The 20,247-nt window shown below is 35.5% G+C and overlaps 1 protein-coding gene across 3 annotated transcripts in view; it reads left to right on the top strand.

Moving 5' to 3' along the window:
* The window catches only part of PURG (purine rich element binding protein G), a 35,469-nt gene that overhangs the window by 13,270 nt on the left and 1,952 nt on the right, over positions 1-20,247 (top strand). The window contains exon 3 of one of the 3 annotated variants that reach the window (XM_053659981.1): positions 4,362-4,777. The exons of the other annotated variants lie outside the window; for them this stretch is intronic. Within the exon in view, the coding sequence (XP_053515956.1) occupies positions 4,362-4,421 (60 nt within the window). The 3' untranslated portion in view covers positions 4,422-4,777. Of the gene's footprint in view, positions 1-4,361; positions 4,778-20,247 lie in introns of those variants that run through there. 3 annotated transcript variants of the gene reach the window in all.

Below are 20,247 nucleotides of genomic sequence, written 5' to 3' on the forward strand. Positions count from 1 at the left end.
GCAATGAAATAATTTCATTCTCCTTTTTTTTTCCATGCACTACTAATTTAACTTAAGGTAAAATAAAACATAGTTTTCTAATTTCATCTTAAAATTTCTATATTGGAAAATAAGTTTCCAAGTAAGTTGATTATGGCTGCAAATACTATGTGTGATTCTCTCCTTAAGAGTTTCAAGGCTTTGTTAAGGGCAGAGGGGTAAATTCTGGGATCTAGTATGAACCAGTGTGAAACTCAGTCTCACTTGGAAGGTCCAGTTTTTCTTGTCACTTTTTCTAGTCATCTGTGTTTTCTCCTGGTACTGTACCATTTCCAAATTTCTAGTGGATAAATAATACCTTTTAGAGATCTGAGTGAAATATATTACATCAAAGTCTATAAACTGTACCTGTATTACACATTTCTAAATATTTAGCTCAGTAAATTTTACTGTGCACAAATATCACGTGCTTGAATGTATATGAGTAGATTAAGGGAGCCCAGTCCTTCCCCCATCCCTTTCCTGCCTCTAGAGAAGTAAAGATAAATTGTTTTCATCATGTTTGTTACTACGATTGATTGGCTACCCTAAAGTCCTATGTAGAGAATTTGAAATCTGCACTTAGAAGGAAAGAGAGAAGAACAGCATTCATGCCAAATATTGGCTTTTTGTTGCACTTGCTTTAGAGCTGTGAAAGTTCTCACCCAAGGCCTAAAACTTTCGAGCTTGGCCCAACAGCTAGCTCTTGCAGCCCAAACTACCATTTGTCTCACCTCAGGATGTATCTCTTGCGATACTTCTAAGAGATTGCTTTAATCCAAAAGTCCCTCCTTTAAATCAGCAGAGAAATCTTCAGTGCACCTCCAAGGAACCCAAAGAATCACAGCCCTGATTATATCATCAAGAATACCCATAAGCGTTCTACTCTGTATTTGCCTCTAATGAGTTCTAACATCCATGAAAATGACAGCAGTTTCTCCCTTTAAAATTTAGTTCAGTCATTCTCAAATATTAGTGTACATTGTGTACTAGAAGTGTAGATTCTGGTCCCCTCCCCCAGAGACTCTGATTTGGTTGGTCCAGAGGGAGCTTCAGAAATTGCCATTTGTGAGACCGGTGTTCTGGAAGCTGTTCTTTGTCATGGACTTAAACTTGCATCCTTTCTTCCATATTTTTTCCCAAAATGGAATTGTTTAGGTTTTAATACTATCAGCCATAAGCAACACCATGGGACAATGATTTTTTTTGTTATGTTGTTAAATACAAGTGATATCTAGGGTTCATTTTAAACAAAGAGAGGCTAAATACTTAAATCCAAGTATTTAAGGTTTTGTACTATCATTTTGTCTATCTTTCCGAGCAATGATCATGGGTAATGCTGGTTTCTCCCCACTCCTAAATCAGATTCAAACTACTGATTGTATGCTCCCCAGATTCCACAGCCAAAACATTCTGAGCCTTTCTAGCCTCAGTTAAGTTCACAAGTGCTTTGTCTTTCACTTTCTCTCAAGTTGACCTCCTAAATTTCAAATGACCATTCTTAATCTTTTTTTAAAGATGTATACTTAAAATTTATTAGAAGTCGAAATAATATTCTGAGTCAGTCTGAATACCTCACTCTTCTGGTCTTGTTCAACCTCACTTAGTTGTGGCTGTAAAGAAAAAGTGCATAATGTCATTTACCATCTCAACCATTTGTTATTATATTCACCATTTCTAAGTATCTTGACCTTGTTGTATAACAAATCCCCAGAATGTTTTTATCTTAAAAAACTAAAACCGTGTCATGCTCTGGCAACCACCATTCATTCTCCTTATTTCTCAGTATTTTTTTAATAAGCAAAATATTTGCTTAACCCTTTTCCCATCAATAATAGGTTTATAGTTATAGCCACTTAGCTCTCCAAGTATAATTCTTATAGTATCCTCTATTGATGTAATTCTCACATGTAAAAAGGTTTACGATTAAAAGCAATTGTGCTTATGTTAAGAGATTTTTATAGTCTTTGGGTGACTGCAAATAAAGAATATTTTTCATCCCGATTTACAGGGGAAGCTAACCGTTCATTCCTCGTGAGACCTAGAGGAGTCCTGAGGGGCACTTTGTCTTTATTTGTTTGTTTATTGAAGTTTTGAGGTTAGAGTTACCATGGCAGTTAGGCATAAATCCTGGAATTTCTGTAATTTTTTCATTATATTTTATTGATTATGCTGTTACAGCTGTCCTGATTTTTCCCCTCTTTGCCCTTCTCTACCCAGCACCCCCCACTCAGGAAATCCCCCCACCATTGTTTATCTCCATGGGTCATGTGTTTGAGTTCTGTGGCTGCTCCATTTCCTGTACTGTACCTCACATCCCCATGGCTGTCCTGTGACTACCTAGTTGTACTTCTTAATCCCGTCACCTCTTCAACCCCACATCTCTCTCCCGTCAAAATGCTCTCCATATCCATGATTCTTTCTCTGTTCTTCTAGTTTGCTTAGTTTGTTCTATAGATTCAGTTGTATTTATTGCCATTTTATTTATAGTTTTCATCTTTTTCTTAAATAAGTCCCTCTAATGGTTTCGTGATGATGAACTCCTTTAGTTTTTCTTATCTGGGGAGCAATTTATCTGCCCTTCAATTTTAAATGATAGCTTGGCTGTGTAGAGTAATCTTGGCTGTAAGTCTCTGCTTTCATGACTTTGAATATTTCTTGCCAGTCTCTTCTAGCCTGCAAAATTTTTTTTTGAGAAATCAGCTGACAGTCTTATGAGAACTCCTCTGTGGGTAACTAACTTCTTTTCTCTTGCTGCTTTGAAGAATCTCTCTTTATCTTTAACCTTTGGCATTTTAATTATGCTGTGTCTTGGAATGAGCCCCTTTGCATCCATCCTATTTAGAACTGTCTGTGCTTCCTGGACTTGCATGTCTATTTCCTTCACCAAATTAGGGAAGTTTTCTTTCATTATTTTTTCAAATAGATTTCCAATTTCTAGTTCTTTCTCTTCTCCTTCTGGCACCTGTATGATGAGAATGATGGACTTCTTTAAGTTGTCCTAGAAGCTGCTTATACTGTCTGCATTTTTAAATTATTTTTTGTTGTTGTTCTCTTTGGTTCCTTATGTCCCAAATCATTGATTGGGACAAATCTTGTTTTTTGGTTCCTTATGTCCCAAATCATTGATTTGATTCTCAGCTTCATCCACTCTATTGTTGTTTCCTGTAAATTGTTCTTTTTTTCAATTAGTGTGTCCTTCGTTTCTTATTGGATGTTTTTTTATGCTGTTGAGGACTTCACTAAGTTCCTTAAGAATCTTTATGAACTCTGCATCTGATAGATTGCTTATCTCCATTTTGTTCAGATCTTTTTCTGGAGTTTCGATCTGTTCTTTTATTTTGGCTATGTTTCTTCGTCTCCTTGTTTTAGCAGCCTCCTTGAGTTTGTTTCTATGTATTATGTAGAACTGTTTTGACTCCCTGTCTTGGTAGTGTGCCCTAATGTAGTAGGTGTCCTTTAGGGTCCAATGACACAGCCTCCCCTATCACCCAAGCTGGGTTCTCGAGGTACAGCCTTTGTGTGGGCTGAGAACACCCTCCTCTTGTAGTTGATCCTTGGTTGCTGTTGGCAGATTAATGAGAAGGATTTACCCAGGTCAGTCAGCTGCAAGACTGGCTGTATAAACCAGTGTGATCACTTACCACCAACCTTTATTCTCCGTGAAGGATAGCTGTGCAGGGGCAGGGTGGTGGTGCCCAGATGTGGTCTGTAACTGTCCACTGGGTGTGCTAGCCCTGGGGTTTCCTGGGTGATGTAGGCGGAGGTCGGCCCCCACCTATGTTTTGCCTGGGGCCACCCTGCCTGAGCTATGAAGCGATCTGAGATGGCTGCTACTTGTGCTGGGGTTGGAGATTCCCAGGTGGCGCCAAGCTGTGAATCTAGACTGGCTGCTGCTATTGCAGGGCCTGGGGCTCACTGAGGCTTGCTTTTGCTTATTGGAGAGGATTTATGAAGTTGTGCAGCATGAGCCAAGACCATTATTCATATGGAAAAGCAGCTTGGGTGGGGCCGTGAATTGGGTGGTGCAGAGACTCTGGGGATTGCCAAGAGGAGGTCAAACAGTATTAGCCAGGTTGATAGAGTCTCAGATGTGGCACCAGCTTGCAGGATCTCTGAGGGGAGGTGCTTAGAAAAGAGACAGTGGCCTCTGCTTGCCTTGATGACAGCCACTCCAGTTTCTTCCTTTAAAATGTCACTGTTGCATGTCGAGTGCTGCCCCAGTACTGGAGCTCGGAGGGATTGAGTCTGAGTAGGTGAGTCCATGTGTGGGTTCTTCAAGAGGCATTGCTTGAGGCTCCAGCAGTTTCTTCCACTGACTCAATCCTTGCTGTTTTTTGCAGCAAGAAGTTCTGGGGACTTATCTTCCTAGCACTGGAACCCTGGGCCAGAGAACTGGTTGAGGCTGGAATTCCTCACTCCTGACATATCCCTCCTGAATTTTTATACACCACACGTGTGTGTGGGACCACCCTGTTCCTTGTCTGTGTCCCTACTGCCAGTCTGGATGGATGTGGTTTCCTTAATTTGGTAGTTGTTAGACTTCCATTCAACTCGGTATCTGAAGGTTCTGAGAGATGGTGGTTGTATATTTTAGATGTAATTTTGATGAGGTTGTGCAGAGAGGTGAACCATGTCTGCCTGTGCCACCATCTTGACCCAAAGCGAGGTGGTTTCTGTAGATGTTTGCTATACACATTCGAGGAATGTTTTTGCATTACCTATGTATTAGATTGGAAATTATTCTTGAATTTGACAGTGTTATTCTTCAATAAATGATTTTAAAGTCTTGGCTTAGTACAACATGAAATTGTTTACCTTTAAGCAGCCTAATTAGAAACATAACTGAGGAGGAAATAGGCATAAATAAAAGTGCTGTTTCTGGAAATGGAGTATTTCAAATGTTATTTTCAAACTCCTTTGCAGTAAGAAAAACCTCAACCCAAGAAACATTCTTAAAACTCTTATTTTTTCAAAAGCAAAAATTTATCTTCCTCTGCTATTAAAATTTTTTCAAGAAATCAATAAAGTTTGACATCTTAACAGCAATATCCTTCTAAATAAGCAGAAATGCTATAATTATGAGTACTATGCTTATGGCTTTGATATAGAAAAAGATTTACCTTTTCTTGGCCTAAATTATCTTGAAACTAATACAAAAACTAGTTGATTGTGATTTTTGGATAATGATGACTGAATTTTGACTTTATGAATATAACAATTTATAATATCAATGTATTCTCATTTTTCCAGAGCAGTGCAATTTATCAGAGCAATTTAAAATAATTCCTTGATTTTTGTAGCATCCAAATTTTTCTTGAATGCTCTGCTGCAACATATCGATACTATTTACTTGAAAGAAAATTCTTTTAAATGACTTTTATCATTCCTTTAATTTCCATTATGAAATCAGAAATGTTCTCTCAGCAAGAGAAAAAGATTCTGTGAAAGAGTTATGGTGTATCTGGTTCAGTAACATACTAAGCAATTACTTCTTTTTCTGTGCCTTGCTCCCTTCACTATTTAAGATCTTTCTTCTTTGCTTGCCATTAGTGCTCCTAAATCACAGAAGTTCACTTAGTCCTCAGGGCACACACACTATCAGCAGCCTAGAATTCACCCTCTCCTCTGTATTCGCTAACATAAACTAAGGGACCTGTAGGACTCTTTAATACAGCAAATCCAGCCTGAAAATTCCCCAAGTCCTGAGCTTTTTTTGTTTGTTTAGAGAAAGGGGAAGGGAAGGAGAGGGAGAGAGAAACATCAATGTGCTTTGCCTCTTGCACACCCTTTACTGGAGACCTGACCCACAACCCAGGTATGTGCCCTGACTGGGAATCCAACCTGTGATCCTTTGGTTTGCAGGCTGGCACTCAGTCCACTGAGGAACACCAGTCAGGGCAAGTCCTGAGCTTTTTGGGGACAATTATTTAACTTCTTTGTCAATTATAGCATTGAATTTACTTAGTCTAAAGGATGCCTATTTGTTTTATAACAACTAAAGCTAGTTTATGTTATTGTTCTTCAAGTATTATTAAATTGTATTGCTATTTAAGGGATACTTTGGGTCATTAGGTAGCTGTGCAGTTTGGTTTGTTAATCAACCATTTATTGTTTGACGCATTTAAAAAAAGCTGTAATATTACATTTAATAACATACCGAGCTGGGATTCAAGCATCACCTTCCATAGGGTGATTTGCTTCTGACTTGAAACTTATTACATAAAAGCTACATCATATTTGATGGAAATTTTTTATATTTTATGTGGAAAAATTAATTTTAAACACAAAACCTGATTCTTAAATTCGATTTTCAATCATTCAATTCTAAATAGCAACTTAGTTTTAATAATCTGGTTACAAAATAACTATAAAATGAATATGAATGCTCAATTACTTGCTATGTTTGTATTTGTCCTATAGTTAATAAAGCCAAAACAATCCTAGTTGCGTATCATTTGGACTATTATTATGAGCATCCATGGCATTTAAAGAGCCTTGGCTTTGCCCTCCTGGCATACAGCAGTGTGGCGTAGAGGTGAGGGTGCGGTGGTACCCTTCAGAAACCCTGGCTCTGCTCCTTTTAGCTGCGCTTGGGGCAAGTCATTTAATCTCTGTAGACCTCAGCTTGCTTATCCATCAGTCGTGGAGACTGGATCAGAATAGGTGATCCCTAAGGACCCTTTCAGCTTCTGTATCCCTAGAATCAGAGAAACTCTTCACAAAACTATCTTGGACTTCCTTCTGTGGCCTTTCCTCATTTTCCTCCAGATCCTCTTTGTTTCATCTGGCATTTATTGAACATCTTTCCTTCTTGGCATCCTTCATATTTAGTCACCGTTGCTTTGCAGATGTGTTCCAGTGCCGTTTCTCCAAGTTGCCCAGACTCCTGACCTGCCACTTCGTCTCATAGATCCCTTTTGGCCCTGGACTCAAGGCTTTAAATAGGCAACTCTTCCCATTCCAAAAGATGTTTTTAGACACTCTAAAACTTGATTAAATGTATTTAAATTTTTTAACTTAGTTTCCCCGATAAAATCCTATTATCTTATTTTGAATTTAAGTTTAAACTCAGAGACAACTTCTTCCTCTCTTCTGTTCCCCTCTATACTTAAAACTGTGCGTACTACCGAAATCATCTCTCTTGACTTAAAACCCACTGCTCTATCCTCATTTTGCCTTTGAAATCTTGTCACTTCAGGATCACAGAACTTAAAAGACAAACTGAATGGACCAAGTGGGAATAAAAGTGATCATTTAAAAACCTGATAAGAAATGCTACATCGAAGTCCTAACTTCGAAGAAGGACTCACAAATTGCGGTGTAGTAGAATATGTCATCTTTTGTGTTCCTGCACATCCTGAATTTTACTTCAAAAATATTCTTTCTTTTGCTTTATAGTAAATGATCCAGTTCTCCTCACTCAGTGGATATTGAGTGGCTCCTCTGTGCCAGGTCTATGCTGGGGAACAGAAATACAATAGTTTACAAAATGAAAATATTCCACTGCCATTAGCTTTGTATACCATATCCAAAACTGCTTGATTCAAAGCAGCTGTTAGAGCTGAATCAGACTTTCATTTTTTATTCAACAGATAGTAATCTGATTTTCTGCCAAGTGTCAGGCAGTGTGTTGGTATAGATGAGAAGTGTGTTTGAAGGTATCTGTTAAAAAATGCTGTGTGTCATTTTCCCTTTAACAATTTATACTTTAAATATGATTATCTACATTCTGTTAGAGTGCTCAAAATATATTTCATTGATGCAAATTTAGAAAAGTACAGTGGTACTGTTTTTAAACAATAATTCTGTCTTCCCCAATCTCTTTTGATGTTCTAGGATGAAACTAATAATTCTGTTTCATCTCATGTACCTACTCTATTCAAGTGGTAATGACTTCCTGAGCTCTGGGTTGGGGATGACTATGAAGCCCCATGAGCACGGGGGGATTGAGCTGGGGAGAGAATGAGGAAGGCAAGGAGTAGCCATAGTCATCTTGGATATTTGCTGTCTCTTCCCTGGGCTTTTGTGCTCATCCTGAATTTCATTTATTTCAGTCTCATCCCATACATAATGTCTTCACAAACTCCTCTTCTGTCCATATGTCTGGTTTACAAAACTCCATCACTGTTTTCAACTGTGACTATTTCACCAATGTCTTAGACAAATGAAATAAGCCTGATCCTAACATGACTGTCAGTAAGTCAGAAATTGTAATAATTTTCACTGTAGATACGCTGCAGTGAACAGCCAATAATGGGTAAATTCAGTTACTAACTGGTACAAAGTATTCATTTGTCCTGAAGGTTTTTTCATAGCTGGCCATTAATTCTGAAATATTTTCTAATTAAATTAAATGTAAAAAGAATATGAAATTTTAATTATAATAATGCACATATAATTTCACCTATTTTTCAAAATTCTTTCACATAGTGAATCTCATTTCATCCTGATGAAAATACTGACTTAGGTTAGTTTAGTGTAGTACCACTAACCTCAATGAACAGACAGGGGGAGCACAGCCAGGCAGGTGAAAGGACTCACCGAGATCCCTTAGTGACATAATCAAACACCAGGGTTCATAAAACACCCACTGCTCATCGAAGCCTTTGTGTTAACACTCTGGAAACTTAAAATGGTAAACCTGAAATCAGATTTTGGCAAGATTAAATACATGTTTTTATAACTGATTTAAATAGTTTTTAATAATGTATTCTACATATTTTCCTGTTTTTGACACTTCTTTAGCCTCAATTCAGCACTCATTCAACCATCAGTTTTAGCCCTGGCAGAAGACATAGGCATGATGTAGGCACACACACAGACCACTTGCCTAGATGCAGACTCTCCTCTTCAGATCATGAGTCTTTGACTCCTCTTTGCTATTTAGTCTCACCGCCAGGGCTTCCCCGTCAGTGGGCCTTCCAGACCTTGATCCCAATGACTAGAATGCACCTAGAGTCCTTCCTGCCCTGCTGGCCCAGCCTCGTCATAGCACCTGCACTGCAGTGCAGCCGTCAAAAAATGTTACTCTAGTTAGACAATTCAGAGAAAAAAACCACAGTACCTCATTTGCAAGTAAGTTCAGTTAATAATTAAAAATCAACAAGAGAATGTTTTCCCTCCACTCTTACAAACCAGAGGTAAATGGTCACATAATAAGTTGGAAGTGGACTTTTTCGAAAACCATTTTAAAAGGGATGTTCTGAGTTTTTATCACATTAACTCAAGAACCCACATATTTTTAACATTACTATACTGTGATTATAGCTGTTAACCAGGAAGATTCCAGAGCACGGAAGTATTCTCATTCACACACAAAACCTAACCATGCTCATTATGTTATATGTACTCAAGATGCAATCAGATTCTCTTTCAATAGTTTTAAATAGAGCACTGTAGTTAGAGCTCTGTCAACTAGGAAAATCCATTACATAAAATGACCTTGCCCCTGGCATTCCCAGTTAACCATGGTTTGGTAGTATCATGACTGAGGCATTGGCAGCCTGAATGCTAAATTCTTATATGCTGATTGAATTTTTCTGTTTTTATATTTGTATGGCCATAAAAGTTTCATATTGGTTCAATGTGCACAAATTCTTACGTAGCTATAAACACAAAAAGATCAATATGCCTAGGATTATCCACAAAGAACTTAATAAAAGTTCCACATTTGCTTTTTGCTATGACAGGAATAAAACAACAATAATTTTAAGCCATTTCCTTCACCCTCTTAAACAACAGCAATGATTGGGCTGTGTTGTTAGGTGCTGTGCTGCCCCACCCCTAGAGTTATCGGGCAGTCTCAGTGGCCCTAGTACAGAGGAGTAAAGAACATGGACTTGAATGTCATCCAGTCCTGGGTTCAAGTCCAAATTTTGTCACTTATTGTGAAATTGGAGGCAAATTATACACCTTTATAGAATTATTGTGAGAGTTCATTCCACCAGCATGCAGTTTATTAATTATTAATGATTCACTGTGTGCTGGGTGACCATCTGGGTCCAGAGGATGGATCAATAACAAAACAGATGGGGTTCACAGAACCCATCGTCAACCAGAATTCTGTTAAAGACGATTAAATGTCTTAAGATACATGGAGATGTTAGCAAAGTTTCTGTCACATAAGTATTTAATAAATGAAATAACATCATTATTCTTCGCGACCCATAAAACAGACCCAGTCCCTAGAAAGTAGAACAAAATCGATGCAAAATTGGAAGAGCGCCTCCTTTCAGGAATGCTCAGGTATGGCAGTAGCGAGGGAGGCGGGCTGATGACCATCTTTTGAAACCGTTTTCAGTCGAATATGAAAGCGCACAAGTGTGTAGGCTGGCATTTCTCAGACAGGAAACAAAACTTTATAAAAGAAAAAATCATAAACAATTACACTTCACCGAAATTATATTTTTCTGTTCATCCAAAGACACCATTAAGAAAAATAAATAAGCTATCCACAGACTGAAAAATATCAAAGCATATTTTTATTGCCGGAGAAACTCAGAACTCCTTTGTTTTCTTTTCTTAGAAGATGATAATTAGTCAGTTTGCCTGATTTGGGGCCACCGGCCCTGCCAGTAAAAGGATTCCCCTCACCAGTTCCCTTGTATTGGTATAGGTAGTTTCTGTCCAGATCTCCTATAAAATTTGATTTTTCTTTTCTTTTTTTTTTTGCTTGCAGGAATCTTTGGAGTAATGTAACACCCTCAGTTTATAACATAAGAAAAGATTTCAAATATGTGATCTGTTCAAAATCATTTAACAAGTCATTTCAGAGCATGAACTAGCCCTTATTAAGTGGTCCTTCCATTACCCAATGTCTATTACCATACTTTGCAGTGTATAATGTGCAATTTTTTGCTCAAATTTTTTAGGTAAAAATAGGAATGCACATTACACATGGGTCATACTGATTCTGTATCTATATAAATGTTTTTAATTCTTTTATTTATGCTTATGTGTTAAAGTGTAACTCTAGAAAGCAATAATGATATCTTTATGCAAAATAATACCCTAGAACTTTTTTTAATTGAATTAAGAAATTAAAATATTTTTCCTGAAAGTTTTGGCCAAAACCATGGATGCACATTATACACAAGAGCACACTCCACATGGCAAAATGGGTTCTTTGCTTCCAAATCAGTGGAAGATAGTATCTGAGATTCATTCAAAATATTTTTCTTAGCTAGAAGAGTTTTCTCACCTGATTATTTTTAAGTTGAAAACATGATTATGAAATTATGTTTGTGGTTCATTTTGACTCTGAAGAAATAGCTTTCTGATCATTGGTTTCAGAATATGAAAGGCCATTAGGGTTTCGGCCCAGTCACCATGGTAAAGATGCTCTTATGGACCATCATCTTGATACTGAGTTTTTCCACATGTCATGTAGTCTTGAACTCTGTTTTTTCTGTCTTCTCCCACTGTGTTCTGTTTTCCCTTGGTGTTTATGAACCTTTAAAACTCCCACTATCTCAGACATGTTTACATGAAACATCTCTCAGCTGTCCATTCTATTAATGACCTAAGTTTTTATTGTTCACTCCAAAGATGCAGATGATGTCTTTAATATCATTACTTGGTTTTTAGAAGGGAAATTATATAGTTAAAAATATAGGTTATCTCATATCAATTTATTGCTGTTTTACAATTATGTCAATTTATAGTTATGTGATTTTTATGTCACGGTAGCTGTTGCAGTTCTAATGACGTGTGGCTTAAGTGTTTCAGAGAAATGCTTTTGTTTTTTACTCATTAAGGGTGTGTCTGTGCTTCTTCTTTTCAGTCATACTGAATTTTTAATGTGCAGTCAGAAGACAATGCATGAGGTAGGAAATGGCAATTTGAGGGAAATGAAAGCATTCAATCATTTATTCAACAAACACTTAACTGAGTTTCCTCCCACAGGCCAGGCGTTATGCTAGGGAAATTGCTTACTTTTTCTTTTCTTCCCTCAAATCTCTGGTGGAGATGATGATGATTAGTAAAATTCTATGTTTAAAATGGCTTTGTATGAAATGTGGGTTTATGACAGCATAAACCTTTGGTGGGTTTGAATTAGAATTAGGAAAATAAAAAATTGGAGAAATAATTATCCGACTTTTGATTACAGTTTCAATTTTGCCCATGAATACTTGTCACTATTTGTAGATAAGTCCTATTCAGGATATTACTCTTTTCTCCTCAGAACCAGTAGCATTTTTTTTACGTATTTATTTCTAGACTTGTCAGATAATGTGATAAGGTTATTTCTGTAGAAAATTGGGAACTCCTGAGACATTTTGACTCTGCCCATGACCTCTTTAAAGCAGATGAACACGTGGCCCCTTAGATATGAAATGGTGAGGTAATCATAAATGAGGCCCCAATCTCTGACATTTAAAGTGCTTTCAAAATGTGACATACCACATATATTCTTGATTATGCACCCAGAAGCATAAGGTAAAATCTTGTTTCCTTGGCATCTAAATGTTTCAAGTTAATCAGTCTTCTTTCAGTACTACTTACTTCACCAGCATCTACTCATCCTTAGAGAACAAAGAGAAAAGGATGGAGGCCATGTCGCCATGCTCACTTTCAAAGAGCATTTGAAACAAGTGTCTATTGATTTTATGACTTTATAAACCAGCATTTTCACAGTGACAAATCTGACTTGGAAAACCTTTTCTGTCCTAAGGTAATTTTTCAATGTAAGATATCACATCCTTACTTAGAACTGGTGCATTTAGTATGGCCCATAAAAGGATTTGTTTTCTTTTTTCTTTAGTAAAAACAAACAAAAAATAATAATAACCCTGTTTTGGTTCAGTGCCCTGCTACAAATTCCGTGTCCTCTGTCCTCTGTACGTCGCTAGGTGGACTCCATTATCGGATGTGTTGCTGTCTCTCGGGGACAGTGTGCAGAGATAAGTTTTGAAATGCAAAAAACAAAAATGCCATCCAACCTCTGATACCTCTGATGCTTCAACAAGAATATTGTGTTGCGCGGTAATGCTTAACATCTTTATTAAGGTATAATTTACATTAAATGAAAGTATTAAACTATTCAGTTAGTTTTTATAAGTGTCAAGACAGACATTTTTCTCACCCCGGAACATTCCCATGACCTCCCCAGTCGACACCCCCACAGATCGGCACCCCCATACTGACTTCTAAAAGTCATCACTGATCTGGTTTCTGCGGCCACAAGTGAGTTACTTTTGTCTATTCTGGAATTTCATATAAATTAAAATGTATTTTTTTTGTTTCTTGCCTTATTCACTCAGCCTAATAGTTTTTTCAAGTTCTTTTTGTGTATGTATGTATGTATGTATGTATGTATGTATTTTTATTGTTTAAGTACAGTTGTCTTGATTTTCCCACCTCCAATTCGTCTGACCCACCCACCCCTACCTCAGCCTAATAGTTTTAAGATAATCCATGTTATTCAGTTCATCTATAAATAGTTCCTTTTTATTGACGATACTTTTTTAAAACAGGCAAGAAAAAAGCAGATATTCGTTGAGTATCTTAATTGACACACACTACTATTAAAGTCATGGCAGAAACCTGTAGTTATAATGGAGCATACAAAATGCCCTTAATTATTAATATTACGTGACAATACTCCTAACATTCACACAGCTCTTCCACCTTAATTAATGTTATATGCTTCAAGATGTACTCTTTGGGGAGACTCTAAAGTATTCTATTAAAAACAAAAATATTGGGCAAGTGCATTTTAACAATTGCTTTAACAGAATACTTTATTTTTTAATATGATGCTATCTCAGTAGTTTTATGCACTCTTAAAATCATATAACCTTGACCTTATGAGCTCAGTTTTATTATTAGACACTCATTTTGATTCATAATTTATATAAATGAAAGGAGAGTAGGTACAAAGAAAGCAACATCCAGATTGTATTTTTGCTTTTCTGAAAGTGTTCATTGAATTTACCTAAACTTTGCAATTTTAAGCAAAGATTCATTGAGATTCTAAGCGTGTGGTGATAAATTGAAGCAAAGATTATACTGTGGTTCTAGTGGACCATAGTAAATTGTGTGCCAATAAATCCAAAGGGTGAATTTGTACTTTCTGCTACTGTCTCTTTCAAGAGAAGTCTATTCTTACCAAAAAGGAGTCTTAACTTGGACATCACTAAATAAAGAGGATTGAGCTGGCCCTTGGTTAGTCGGTCCCAATCCTTACCACATCCACCTTTAAGATTCTAAAATAAGGAGCTGCAGAACCATCGAGAGATTCCAGAACACCACAGCATATACCAAAGGTACACACAACAGGCACTTTCTTAACTTTATGGAGAGGAAACACTTCAATGTTTATACACTATTCAGCAAGGAAAAGAATACCCAGTGCTTATATCAGTTCTATGGAAAAAGGCATTCAAATGAAGTAAGTTTTGCCAGATTCCTGAGAGAGTGTTCACAAAGTTTCAGATTATTCCTATTCTCTCAGTCCCTCTCATTCTCTTTTCTCATTTCTTTTTCCTTTCTGCCTACCACTAAAAACACATCCTCTCCTTCTCCCCTCTCATAGTTATTTTTCCAGGTTCCTAAATTATTTTACCATGATCACATTTCATTCTGATAATTAAAAAAATACTGCACTGAAACATCCCTTTAACAGGACTGATTTAGTGTAGAATTTATCCTAAGTCTTATTTCTTACCAAAAGACATTTACATTTGAATTACCAAGAGAATCTCATTACTGTAATTTAACCTGGAGGAGAACTTACAGTTCTACCATACTAAGCTTCCAGGATATATGTTCCAAACTATAAAAATGATTAACTGCTTTTAAGTAGTTTGCAAGAATTCTGTAAGCAGTTTATCATCATTTTATTTGTAGTAATTAAGTTTAAATAACTGCCACTGATGTTTGTTGCTATCTGGAAAAATGAGGCCATGGTCCTTGTTCCCATCTGAGTATCAGCAGTGATAGCGGTTTAATGTCAGAAGGGGCTAAGACTGATTTCCAGGGGACATGCTGCTTGAAGGGCTTTGGAAAGTCCCAGCTTATCAGAAATTAAAGCTGATAGTAAATCATCTGTTCTCCTATGCATTTATGGTTCTGACTAATGAAAATGAGATTTCCACTTCCTATTTTTGGAATTAATAATGTTTTTGTTGCTTCTCAGCCAAAATGTCCTAGTTAAGAGTTCTGTTTTTTTCTGACATGGATAGCAATTCAGAATTTAAAATTTAATAGCATAACCACTTGTTTTTTCACTGATGTGTTTAAAACCACATCTCTAATTTTTACAAGAAGTAATGTTATCTTCCTCTCTTTGAAATTGGAAATGAGGTCTTGAAGGTAAAGCTAGTTCTTCAAGGTACACATTCATGTCAAGTAGAAGGAATAGGAGCAAACTCCAAGGTACTAATTTTGCTGACACTATAAAGCATTAAAATAGCCACATTATACTGACATAATTTAAGTAGATACAGCCAGGATTTAAAAGGCTTTACATGGTATTGTTGCAAAAGAAGAAGTAATGGTGGTTTATAGAAAATTTTTAATATTCACAACTGTGAACAACTGTTCAAAAGTTCCAAAACATCAAACTTTTTTAGTTTAACTACCTTTTTTATTTAAAAATGAAATATACTTTGAATACTGTGCAGATTCCCATCCTAGCACAGAAGTAACCAGTTCACATGATATGGAACTTTAGAACTTGGAGACACTTTTGACATAATCTAGTTTAACCTTAGCATTCACCTTGTTCACTAAAATCACTATCTTCACAAGGATCCTACCTTTTCTGCACTAATTTCAAAATTTTTTTTGAAGAATCACTAGCTCCCCATTCCTTTTGCTATATATGTGAACTGTTTTTTCATACCCTTCTGATATTTTCCATGTTTGTGCTAATGATTGAAGCTCTGAGAATTGTTTCTTTGATTCTTTATGCCTAAGTTAGCTTAAGAAAAGAACAGTCCACCATATGTTGAAGCACAACTTTTAATTTAAATACTGGGAAAGAGGAAAGATGAATAATTCAAATTTTAGAAGCAATTGTAGTAATAGTCAATCATGTCATTGGTACTCTGGGAGACACATACCATGTGGGCTTTGCCATCATGATTTAAGAGTGAGTAATACTACTCTATTGTATCAGTTGAGTAAGACTACCCACCCTACTCTGATGGAGGAAGAAGAGGGGGAAGTACAGCTTTTCATTTGATGGGAGGTGGTGGAGAGGGGACAGTATGTTCTTTGTTCTGTTGTTTTCAATCTAATTTCTCACTCAACAGATACTGCATACAGCATGAGCTAAACATTCTGCTAGGTCTGGATATACAGCAGACAACAAGATTTAGTCTTTGGCCCCAAGGAGCATGTGGTATAGACACAAAACACAGGGTGATACTAAATAACTGCCGACAGGGCAGAGAAGGTACATAAGATCTTTTAAGACCTTGTGTAGCTCCACTATTGTACAAGCAACTTATTAACTTGCCTTCCTCATAGCAATACATTGAGAAATAACTACTAGCATTAGTTGCAGGCCATTTTGGAAATAAATAGTGCTATAGAAGAGCTGAACAATACAAAACAGGATTAAATTATATTGTAGGAACGGTTCTCATAGGTATGTTTAGTCTGTATGTCATCTCTATAGGACTGCTACCAGGAAAAAGCTAAATTAAATACAATTGCCTATCTTTTACAAAGACAGGAAGATATCTGTATATTACAAAAAGAGATTATGGGATCTTACATTATTTGCGGTATTAGATTAGCTAAATCAGATTAGTATATCACATGTAGAGTGTATTTTCCACATCTACAGCTTCTGTTAAAAATCCATGTTTCAAGGTTTATTTGAAGTATTTTATCTAATAATTTTTTTCTTTTTCTAATAATTTTGAAATGCTCTCACTCTCCAAGACTATTACCTACCAATAAGGGTTATAATTTAATACTCAGAAACTATAAGAAGGTTTGTTAAATTACATAGAATGAATATCCAACCTTTCTGTGATGTACCTATCAGTGGGCTGTGTTTGGGGGAGTTATTATTAATAATTTATCATGCCTGATCCCTTCCAATTTTACTTGTTTTTAAAATTTGTTAATTCTCTAGAGGACTAGGATAAAATTTATATGCGATTCTATACCTTCAGGACATGAAGAATTTATAAAATTGGACACTTCTTTTATATGCGTTTATGTAATCATTCTTTGTATCCAAGATTGAGATTCTTAAACTCTAGGAAAAGGAAGGGGTTGTCGTTTGATAGTCGTTGAATGTTCCATGACAATGAACTAATCCAAATTTTAACATTAGCAGTTTTGTGTTTTTATTAGCATTTTCACCCTAATAAATGAGGTACAGCACCACAATGATTAGCTTGTGGCGTAATAGAACACATACGACCCATCGCTGAGAATAGTGATCTTATGTTCTCTTTTTCCTCTGGACAATAGGATTTTGCGGTGTCTCAGTTTATAATGAGACATGTCTCTAGTTTAACATCAACATACTCAACAGAAATATTTAAAATTTAACTTTATATACATGCCACTTATTTTTAAAATACATATTAGTATAATTAGTACTTAGTCAAAAGATCTTAATTTTTATTGCCTTCCCCTAACTTAACAAATGTAGTAATATGGAGAACTTTTACACATTTGCTGATATTTTATTTGTTCTTTACATTGGTGTTTTGGTCTCTAATGTCTTTTTGTTCTTATTATATTATCTCTATACATTTTCATTTAGCATTTCTATTTACAATAAAGAGATAGAAGCATAAAAATTAATAGCCCACTAATAGCCCAAACATTTTTGATGTGCTTAATAGAAATGAGCAATTAAGGCTAGAAACCTTGGTGTTTAATGCTGTTCTCAAAAACTCAGTTATTACATGTATTGTAGGTTCCATGATTAAAGAGAGTACATATAATTTGTAGTCAGATTAAAACAGGATAACTAAACCAATGTGGTTTTTTAAAGTGTATGTCTGTGCATTGCATGGCTGAAACTTACCTAAACGAACTCTCATGATGTTTTCAGATTTTATGAGAATGCTTTGGCTAGACTTGGATTTGAATCCCATCATGAGAAAGGTTCTAACAGTTATTTTTTAAAAATACACTATACTGTACTATACTATACTATATTTAGGAAGTTCAAATTCATTGTCCTGATTACATATTTGTGCCAACTTAGTGAAACTGTACTGTACTGTCATGAAAAAGATAAAACTTTATGTGTACGTATACTTTGAAAAGTAGAATCGTGTGCATTTAAAAGATGTGGTAACTTAAAAAATGTGGTAACTTGTGGCACTTTGTTAAAGAAATGTGCAATTATAAAAGTTTATGCCATAATTTTTTTTAATTCCTAGGAATTACGCTTACTAGGCTTTAAATTCAAAACCAAACCCAACTTTAAGACTAGCACTTTTTTTCTACTGGTAGTTCCTATTTTTCTAATTATCTGAAATGTTTAGTTTAAACCATTCTTTGCAATGAGTTTTAGCTTTCCTCCTTCATCGTAACTTCAAAAACCTTTAATTTTAGGAACATTTAAATTAATCCAATGATAATTAGAAAAACATTTTAGGTATCATGGCCATTTAATCTTGTACCTCACTTTAGTAATATTCTGACAAAAATAACTAAGTTCCTGGAAAATAATATTTTAAAATTTAATTAGTTTGTGTTGGTTATAACCAATTAAGTTGATGTTCATATAGTTATAATTTATCTTAAAATATAAAGCTGCTAAAACAATTAAGTGCACAGCTATACTTAAATACCTTCATATCCTCCAAAGAGAGATGATAAGAAGCAAGAGAATTCTGTATGATCATGGCTATTACACATCCTTCTATGAGGTTACCAGTATTTTACTGTGACACACATGTGGATGGTAGAAGCAAAATGAAAACAAATGTAAATGCTTTAACATAAGACGTTGGCATCAATACAGATTATACATAAGCTGTTGCAATAAAAAATATGTATCGTACTTGTGTTTGAAGAATTTATGTTAGATTTTTTAATGGCCTTTTTCATTTGAGGATGCACAATCATTTTAAATGTGAAGACAACAGACTATATAAGTGAAAGAAATGATGGCACCTTTTGCCATGGGATTAAAAATTCTGTTGCATTTTTGAAAGGCTTTGGCTGCTGTGTATTATGACACCAACTAAATTGTTCAGAAGCAACATGTGAGTCTGATGTACAAATCACAGCATTTAGAAATTATACATCTTTTCCTTTCCTCACAGAATGAACTCAGAATTTGCAACTCAAGCTTTATCTTTTTAAGCTCCTAATTATTAAAATTACCTAATATGGATTAAAAGATTAAATAAAATAAGTACTATAAAAGAATGCTAATTAATAACATAACCCATATACTACCAAACTTCTTATGTTATAAAGCCTTAAAATATTTTAGTGGAAAATTAATTACCTGGAAATGAAGGCACTTTATTACCTTGAACTAGTTAGTTATCTATCTGTGTAGAATTTGTCTAAAATATCCTTTATCCTTTTATAAATTTACCCTCCTTATGTGTTTTTCTAAAGCTTCTTATATAATGTAATAATTCAAACTATTTTCGCAGAAAATTGTATTACATAATATAACCAATGAACCATAAAGAAATAAAACTCAAGAGTAACAAAAGTGATGGGATAGTGGCAAAACCGTTAGCCTAAGTCTACAGTCCTTTGAGGTTAAAATGTAAAATCTTAAGACTTTTTCACTGAACAATTTTAGACAGCTTTTATTTTTTTAATCTTATTTTTCACTGGTACTATTTTGTACTGAAGTGTTGGTCCATCTCAACTATTAAGCCCGCCTGTCACGACTCAATTTTATTGTGGTCGAGTGTTTTTTAATGTAACCCTAAAACATTAAGATACCATTTCCATTTCTTCTGTGCTCAAGTCAGCCATGCCTAGTGAATTATCAAATCGAAGTTAGTGATGTGGTATGTATGCTGCTGCGTGTAGCTCTTTCCTCTTCAGAAAATCACTGCTGATGTGATTTGGCAGAAAAAGCAAAATACATCTTCTTTTTCAAAAGTTACATTTTTGCTCAAGTGAAAACTTACATCTTTCTGAAACTTACAAGGATAGGCTAGCTTTTACCCAAGAATATTTTTCCACAGAAGAATATTTCAAAGTGAACAAACTTTGCTTTCTTTTTTGTTTGGGAGCGGTTCATTTCAGGAAAAAAAATACTTGTCTATA

The sequence above is a fragment of the Artibeus jamaicensis genome, unplaced genomic scaffold (genome assembly GCF_021234435.1).
Source record: "Artibeus jamaicensis isolate MK-2021 breed Jamaican fruit bat unplaced genomic scaffold, CSHL_Jam_final scaffold_833, whole genome shotgun sequence".
NCBI lineage: Eukaryota > Metazoa > Chordata > Mammalia > Chiroptera > Phyllostomidae > Artibeus > Artibeus jamaicensis.